General features: G+C 47.0%; 1 protein-coding gene across 2 annotated transcripts in view; it reads left to right on the forward strand.

Annotated features, from left to right (window-relative positions):
* Positions 1-9,233, forward strand: part of PHC2 (polyhomeotic homolog 2 (Drosophila)) — a 111,559-nt gene that overhangs the window by 75,784 nt on the left and 26,542 nt on the right. For both annotated transcript variants that reach the window (XM_011972537.1, XM_011972536.1), the window contains exons 8-9: positions 4,095-4,510; positions 4,782-4,947. In XM_011972537.1, the coding sequence (XP_011827927.1) occupies positions 4,095-4,510; positions 4,782-4,947 (582 nt within the window). The remainder of the gene's footprint in view (positions 1-4,094; positions 4,511-4,781; positions 4,948-9,233) is intronic.

The following is a 9,233-nucleotide window of genomic DNA, read 5'->3' on the forward strand; positions in this document are numbered from 1 at the left end:
TCTAGGGACCATGTTTTAGCCAGTACCAACCATAGTACTTGGTGTGTGGTGGGTGCTTAATAAGTTGTTTGTTGAGTGAATGAATGGTTGAAAGTATATCTTCCCTTAAGAGTAGTGGCTAGTAAAAAGATCTGCCATTCCTCTCCCACAGGCATACTCTCCTTGCCTGTAGGCCAGGTAACATCAAACTCTAATCAATTATAGTAGACTTCTAGGAAAATGAGTGCATAAGTTGTCCTGCAACTGTAGCTGGTATGCTTGCAGCTCCCATATACTTTGAGGCAAGAGTCCCAGCATTTCTGGGACACTGAGCTGTTTCTTGAATACTTGAAGCCTTGAGAACAAGTTTTGTAGGATAAACAAGTCCCACCATGTTGTCTGTCATTCATTCATTCATTCAGCAGTATTGATTGAGCATCTACTAAATTCAAGATATTTTGGAGGAAACAAATGACTCACATAAATTCTGCCTACCAAAAGAGATAAGTCACTTACTGAAATAACTCTGAGATAGGTATAACCTTACCTCTATTTTAAAGATGATGATGGCCGGGCGCGGTGGCTCAAGCCTGTAATCCCAGCACTTTGGGAGGCCGAGACGGGCGGATCATGAGGTCAGGAGATCGAGACCATCCTGGCTAACACGGTGAAACCCCGTCTCTACTAAAAAATACAAAAAACTAGCCAGGCGAGGTGGCCTATAGTCCCAGCTACTCGGGAGGCTGAGGCAGGAGAATGGCGTAAACCCGGCAGGTAGAGCTTGCAATGAGCTGAGATCGTGCCACTGCACTCCAGCCTGGGTGACAAAGCAAGACTCCGTCTCAAAAAAAAAAAAAAAAAAAAACTAGCCAGGCGAGGTGGCAGGTGCCTATAGTCCCAGCTACTCGGGAGGCTGAGGCAGGAGAATGGCGTAAACCCGGGAGGTAGAGCTTGCAATGAGCTGAGATCCAGCCACTGCACTCCAGCCTGGGCGACAGAGCGAGACTCCGTCTCAAAAATAAATAAATAAATAAATAAATAAATAAATAAATAAGATGATACAGAGGTACAGAGAGGTCAAGTAACTCACTCACCCCATGTCACACAGCTGGTAAGCAGCAGAGTTGGAATTCAAATCCAAGCATTTTGGCTCAAGAGCTCATACTTGACTTCTGGGCACACTGCTTCTCTGAGGGCAGTGCAAAGCAAAGCAGCCTGAATGTCATCTCAGAGAAAGGGGAAAGTCCTGTCAGCTGTAAAGGCCAGAGAATGGTGACTAGAATTTGATTTGTGGCACTCTAGACAGTATGAGAAAAGGCATATACTCTGTACAGGGTACAGTGAATAGTAAAGATTGCTTGGGTCAAATAAATAATAAAAATTACAAGGGTGGTTTATGTTGTAAAGAGATCCTGAATTCTTGCCAGGGGCTTTAGACAACTGTAGACAAAGGAGAGTCCCTGGCAGTTTTTAGTGAGAGATCAGATCTGTGCACTAGGAAGATTAGTTTGCACTCTCTAAGCTGGATTACAGAGAGAAGAAACTGGAATCAGGAAGACCCTTTACTGCAGTACTCTAAACAAAAGGATTTTTTTTTTGATCCAGGATAATGCTGGAGTTAAATCATGATCTTTGTTTTTATTAATCTCAAAAAGTTAAGGATGTATTAATATATACCCTGATCTATATGAATTGATTCAAGCCTTATGAGCTTGATTTCCACCCTTGGTGTATAGTAGCCTAGTTTATCCTAAAACAATTGCTTTCAGTTTTCCATGAGCAGCACAGGGTGCGGAGAGAATGGGATAGGAGAGGAAGCACAGGAATAGAAGCCAGGACAGCAGTCCCCTTTCCTGGTCTTTTGGGAAAACAAATGTGTGTTTATGCTGTATAGATATAGAATCTTTTCCCTCTGTAACCCTTTTTCCTCCTTATTAACCCTGAATTGTAAACTACTTTCCTGCTGTAGCCACTCAATCAAATTCTAGATGTGGAAGAGATTTATGTGATCACCTAGCCCAGACCTCCTCTTTCACAGGTTAAACTCTGAAGCCCTGAGAAAGAAGAGTACCTTGTCTCAGGCCACACAGCCAGCAAGTACTGGGGCATGCCATTGATCCTCTCAGCCTCCCTGACCTGGACCATCTCCAGCTCCCACCTCACATGGGCAGCCCCTAAGAATGATTCCACATTCCAGGGGCAGGAATCCATGATTTTGCATTAAGGGAGAAAAAGTTTTGGTTGCATTTGCAGTGACGACGCCCATCATTTGCAGATCGTTCTGGCTGTGGACACCTAACAAAGTCCTGTGTGGCCTCTTCAGTGTCTCCCAGGTGCCTTATCAACAGCCTTCTCAAAAGTGCCTGATTGTTAAATTCTGACCTATTCAATGTGAGATAAGGAGACATGGCTTAGACTGGGGTCAGGGACAGTTTATACTTACCAAATGCCTGCTGGCATTTCCACAAAGGTTCTGCCATCAACCCAAACCCAACACACTTCCCTCAACATCACACTGGTGTCCAAGTTTCCCAAACCCGTCATTCAGTATCCTCCATACTAAACCCCTGTGGGCCATCCATAGTCCGTCTCTCTCTGACTAGACAGTCACCAAGACCCATTTTGCTTTTGCTTTGTAACATGTCTTATTTCTGTCCTTTCAAATCCTATTGGAATTCTGCTTGGAATTCCATGTCGGGCTGGGATGAGACCATTCAAAACTTGCATGTGAATAGACAAAATTCAAGAAGGAAGACACCTCCCCTAACTCAGTTTGAAACCTGCTTACTTTGCATCCGTTGCATCACAGGATCCTTTTAAAATGTGAGCTCAGGACCCAGAATTCGCCTTTATCCTTACTGGCTTGAGGCTTTAGTTGTAAAAGTCCATTTGCTGGCCTCCAGCTGTGGCCTGCCATGCATTTGGCTAGCTCTCCAGCCGGGGAAGTCTCTGTAGAGGGCAGTTTTTAAACAGGACAGATTCAGCTGAGCTGCTTCGTCCTAGGCTGGCCTGGCACTAGCCAGAGGGTGATCTGTGTAAAGACAATCTCTGAGCTGAATTTCATGAATCCCTACTCTTAACACGGCATGAGCTAGACACTGAAGGAATTACTAAAAAATATAAGAATTCTCACCTCAAATAGTCAGCCAGCTTAAAATGGAAGAGGGAAAGCTAGTATAGCAACACATGGCAAAAAATAAATTCCTGTCAGGCACTGTGTTAGATTCTGGAGAGAGATACATGAAGTTTCTGACCACAAGGAGGTCATGATCTGGAAGATAGATAAGAAACAATTACAACCCACCTTAATAAGCATTATTATGATAGAGGTAGACCCTGGATACTTTGAGAACCTAAACCAGACTGATATAATAGTTATGACTAGAAATGATTGAATATGACTACATGCCAGGCACTGTGCTGTGCACATTAAGCCATTTTTCTGTCATTTTCTTCTCATTTCATCCTTTTAACAACTTCTGTACGGAAATTATATTTTTAATTTTTAGATTGGGAACGTGAGGCCCAGAGAGTAGTTAGTCCCAGGTCCCTTGGTATATAACAGAGGGAACCAGTAACCCAGCCCTGGTCTGCCTGATGCCAGGATCCAATAACTGCCATTGTCTACTGGCTCTTCCTGGAGAAGGCCTCGTCTGAGCAGAGCCAGAGGCTGGATGAGGACTAGCCATGCAGAGCTGCGTTGGGTGGTGGAGAGGCCGTAGCTGATGCAGGTACAGAGAACAGCAGATGAAGGGTGCGGAGGAGAGAGACAGCATGCCACACCTAGAATCCAGTATTTCTCTGAACTGCCAGAATGGCCAAAGAGGGCCTCACAGAGGAGGTGAGTTTTGAGTTGTGAGGAGTTAAGCGTTGGGGGTGGGGGACAGCTTAAAGAGCCCAGTGTTCCTCCAGCAAAGGAGGAAAGCAGGAATAGAGTGAATGTGTTAGGCCATGGCAATGAGCAGGCCAGGCTCAGGGTGAAAAATGAAAGGGATGAAAACAAGAGACATTGAATTTGGGAAGCCATTTTTATTTGGATGTGGGAGGGGCAGAGTTGGAAGACAGCAGAAGAGAAGATCAAGCCATGCTCTCTAACCTGGCCTTTCCCCCTTCAGCTTATGCTCAGCTGCAGCCACACCAGCTCCTCCCACAGCCATCCTCAAAGCACCTGCAGCCCCGATTTGTGATCCAGCAGCAGCCACAGCCACAACAGCAGCAGCCACCGCCCCAGCCATCACGGCCTGGGTTCCAAGCTCAGCCCCACCCTCAGCTCGCCTCTGTCTCTCCAAGTGTGGCCCTCCAGCCCAGCTCAGAGGCCCATGCCATGCCACTAGGCCCGGTTACACCCGCCCTGCCGCTCCAGTGTCCCACTGCCAACCTGCACAAGCCTGGCAGCAGTCAGCAGTGTCACCCTCCCACGCCTGATGCTGGGCCTCAGAATGGACATCCCGAGGGCGTGCCCCACACCCCTCAACGCAGGTTCCAGCACACTTCAGCCGTCATCTTACAACTGCAGCCTGCTTCACCAGTGGTGAGTAAGCCAGCCCCAAGGTCCAGGGAGCACATGGGGTGGCCACAGCTTGGACGACCCCACAGCCCCTTCAAGCAGTGCTTCTGGGTAGGCTGACGGGTGAAATCATCTTTGGGGATTTCAAGAAGGAAGAGAGGGCTTTCCCCAGTTTGAGGATGACTGAATCTTAAGGTCCTTGCCTGCTTCCCAAGCTCCACGGAAAGCAGGGAAGTATTCAAGAACGCAAAGGCTGTTTCTGAGAGGCCCCTCTCTCTGTCCTGTCCTTTGACAGCCCCAGCAGTGTGTTCCTGATGACTGGAAAGAAGCGGCACCAGGGGAGAAGAGTGTGCCTGAGACTCGGTCTGGCCCATCACCACATCAGCAGGCTATTGTCACTGCCATGCCTGGTGGCCTGCCTGTACCCAAGAGCCCTAACATCCAGTCGTCCCCAGCTCACGGTATGAAGCACAGTGGGGCTCTGGGGGAGGGGATAAAGTTGGCCTTTCTTGCAATGCCCTGGCACATTTCACTTGAGCATCTGCAATGGGAAGGCAAACTATTACAAGCAGGGAAGCTGGGGGGTTGGAAACAGAGGAGGGATGTGAGAAGATGAACCAGAAATAAAGGGAGACACCGAAGATATTAGAGCAAGAGGGTGGAGAAAGAAGAGGTGAAAGTTCTACAGCCAGACACTGGGGCCTGCCTGCATGTCACTGGTGTCAGATGTATCCACATAGACATATGCCAAGTGGAGAGTGGAGGCAGGTGGCCAGTTGTCACAGTTCTCTGCTTCCTTTGGTATGAAAGGGGGTTCTTGATATTGGAAATATGGCAAAACAGCTACCACATCTCAAAAATAAGGGAAATGCCAGGGAGAGGCAGAAGGGGACTCAAATGAGTTCAGCTCACAGGAAGCATCTCTGAGGAAACTGTGCTCAGCTTTGGGATCCCCATCTGTCTGTGTGGGCTCAGTTACAAGTGGACTTCTCCCCTCCTGAGGTTCAGGAGACTCTGCTGGGCTCCTTCATCTGGATGGGAGAGGCACGGCAGTACCTCCGCCTTCTGCAAAGATCTGCTTGCTTCCCTTCCCCTCTCTGCCAGTTTGCACAGCACCGTTGGCCCAGATCTCAGTGACATTCTGAGCCATGGACCACCTGCAACTCAGGGAGGCAGTTCCAGTCATTGTGCTGTGTTTGCTGAGGCGGGGTGGGGGACAGCCAAGAGAAAAAGAGTTTGGAAGTTGATGGAGAAATAAGAAAAAAATACCTTAGCACAAGGCAGGGCAAAAAGGGTACAAAGGTTCTACAAGGAACAGAAGCAGGATCAAGGAAAAGAATATGGAGAAAGAACAGCAGGAAAATTAAAGGATGGGAAGGAGGTCATCTCTTCTCTCTCTGCACACTTGCAGATGAGAAGGGGTTTTGAACAGCAGTCCATTCCACTGTAGATGTGCTCTAATTATCAGAAAGCTGCTTTTCAAGTGAAGTCAAACCTGCTCTCTTGGAATTTGCCAGCATTGGTCATGATTCTGTCTTGTGAATTGTAAGAGTCCATCTTATACAGTGTTTGTAGACAGTTGTCGGACGGTCTCTTGCCTCTCCCCCCATTAAAAAAGAGAAAATCTCCAGGCTAAATATCTGAGACTTTTTTTCATTTTTTACTTATGACAGGTCAAGACCTCCATTCTCACCATTCTGGTCAGGCTTGTCTATCTACATTCTACCTTTTCATTAATTTTCCTAACATTTGCTCCCCAAAATTAAGCACATTAATTCCAAATATAAACAGCTACTAGTCTTTAGAAGCCTGTTTCAGGGGCAGGGCTGTTCCCTAGATCCATGTTTTATGGAAGGGAGGAACTACAATTTGTTGAACACCTACTATATGCTGAGTACTGTTCCAAGTCGTTTACTCACTCACGACAGCCCTAGGACATAAGTAGAACTGTCCTCATCATTCAGAGGCAGAAACAAAAGCCGAGGGGCTCCAGGTCCTGCGGCTGTGAAAGGGCAGCACCATGACTCTGACTCCTACAGTAGTCACTCCCTCACCTTCCTTCATCAGGATGGTGCACAAATGGCCCCCGTGAACTCTCCGACGCTATAGGAATGACACTGTTGTTCACAGAGCACTGTCACCTGAATTCCAGAGAGCTGGGTTTCATTTTTGTTTCTGAGGTTTCATCCTACCTGGAACTGCTGTCATGCCAGCTCTCCCTAGTCTAGAACTTGTATAATTTATAGTTGAACCAAAATATAATTGCTTACATCTGTTAAGTGTTATCTTGTAAATTTAGCCCATAGTTCTAGCCTAGCAAGAAAACAGTAATGGTTACTAGTTAATATTTATTGAGCCCTCTCTGCTAGACTTTACACTTATTTCCTCATTTGATCCTGACAATAACCCTCTGAGGTAGCAACTTTTATCCTCATTTTAAAGGTAAGACCACTGAGGCATAGAAAAAAGCAAGTGGTGGGGCACGAATCTTTTCTATCTGAATTCTGCTATTCATTATACTAACTCCTCTGCTTAACTTTGCCACCTGTAAATTATATAGCGTGTTTTATTTGCCTTTTACCAATTTGTTAATAGAAGTATCATACGAGAGCCCACCGAGGATTCATGCCATCTCCAGAACAGTGGTAATCAACATTTTTTGCTCAAGTGTTTGTAATCCAGAAACCCCTAAATGAACTCACATTTGCCTTTCTTCTCCATAAAGCTCTCACAATTTTCTTTCTGAAATCTAATCATGGTGATATACAAACAAGCATCCTCCTCTTGAGGTCCTATCTCATGACAGAAGTAAGCTTTACATAGTGGAAACAACTGTCAACCACCCAAGACTTAAATATCCACTCTGTGTATGTCTTTTTTTTTTTTTTAAGATGCATTCTTACTCTGTCGCCGAGGCTGGAGTGCAGTGGCATGATCTTGGCTCACTGCAACCTCTGCCTCCCGGGTTCAAGTGATTCTCCTGCCTCAGCCTCCCGAGCGGCTGGGGTTTCAGGCACACACTACCATGCCCAGCTAATTTTTGTACTTTATTAGTAGAGACGTGATTTCGCCATGTTGGCCAGGCTGGTCTCGAAATCCTGACCTCAGGTGATCTGCCCACCTCGGCCTCCCAAAGTGCTGGGATTACAGGTGTGAGCCACTGCGCCTGGCCCATTCTGTGTATGTGTGAATGCCTACTCTGTGCAAAGCACTGTGGGAAGGGAGGTAGCACATAGAGAAACACAGTCAAGAGCTGAAGGTCTACTGGGAACGATGAAAAATGCACAGGAAAAAAATTACAATAGAAAATAAAATGCGATAAATGCCATAGACTGATTTGAGGTAAGTCATTTAAAAGCTACAAAACAGGAAAAGTTACTGCCAACTAGAGATTATCAGGATAGATTTCAGGGAGGATGAGGCATCGTTCTAGAGCAGAGGTTGGCAAACTACAGCCCAATGGCCAAAACCATCACATTGCCAGTGTTCGTACGGCTCGCAAGCTAATAATGATTTCTACATTTTAATTTTTTTTAAAAAAAATCAAAATAATTATATTTCATGATACATGAAAATTATCTGAAATTCCAGTTCTAGTGCCCATAAATAAAGTTCCATGGGAACACAACCACACTCGTTCATGTACATATTGTCTGTGGTTGCTTTCCTGCGGCAACAGCAGAGATGAGTTGTTGCGACAGACCGTATGACCTACAAAGTCTAAAATATTTACTCTCTGGTCCCTGGCAGAAAAAGTTTGCCAACTGCTGTTCTTGAGTCTGGACCGTGAAGGATAGGTAGGACCTGGACATACAAAGTTGGGGAAAGAGCATTCCAGGAAGAACTGGTGGAACTTAAGAGAGGGAGGCAGGAAAGTGTGCGCATGTTAGGGAACAGGAGTTGAGGATACAATCCTGTGTTACCCTAGTTTATAAAACAAAATATAAGTGTAAGAAATGCAGAGGCAGAGGAGAAGGGAATATGAATATTAATGAAAAGGGGGGTTGAAATTCTGAAAAATAGAGGAGAAAGGGAGTTAAGTAAATATTCGGGGAATGTAAAATAAATGTAAACAAAGATGGGATGAGGCCTGAGAGTTGAAAGGAGTTGGGGGAGAAGAAAGGCAGGGAACGAATATGAATACTAAGGAAGGCAAGAAAATGGGGCCATGTTGGGAATAGAGGGAAGTCAAGAATGAAGTCCCTGGCATGGGTCCAGCACCTTCCTGCGCCTCGCGCTCCCGAGGGTGGGGACTGTGTCATGCAGCACCTCTCTGTACCCCAGCAGCCCCTCGCGCGCGAGCTGAATGAGTACGCTTCGCCACGACGGCGCAGGTTCACCCGGTGCGCTTGGGGAAGAGAACTCCAACTGTGTGTCAGGCGCGGCGGGCCGCCTGAACCCACTTCCTCAATCAGCCTCTGCCGCGAGCCGGAGGCCGCTCATAGAGGTGTGACCGGGGCACTTGGGCCATGACTTCTCTCTGATCCTCGGTTCCCAATAGGAAGGAGAATGACTTGTAGGGTCGTTGTGAACAGTAAGTGGGGAGAGTGCGAGCTGGGTTTGGCACGAACTGAGCTCTCGGTGACTGGCGGTCATTAGTCTTCTGAAAGCCCCCCAGGCCCCTCATGGAGTGAACGGTCCAAGGCGGGAGTCGCAGGCCGCCCCGCCAAAGAGCACTTGCGCAGGGGGCCAGGGCAGCCTCCTCGTGGCGTGGCGCCCGCCTCCCTAAGCTGAGCCCCGGGCGTCC

Source organism: Mandrillus leucophaeus, unplaced genomic scaffold (assembly GCF_000951045.1).
Source record: "Mandrillus leucophaeus isolate KB7577 unplaced genomic scaffold, Mleu.le_1.0 Scaffold1297, whole genome shotgun sequence".
In the NCBI taxonomy this organism is placed as follows: Eukaryota; Metazoa; Chordata; class Mammalia; order Primates; family Cercopithecidae; genus Mandrillus; species Mandrillus leucophaeus.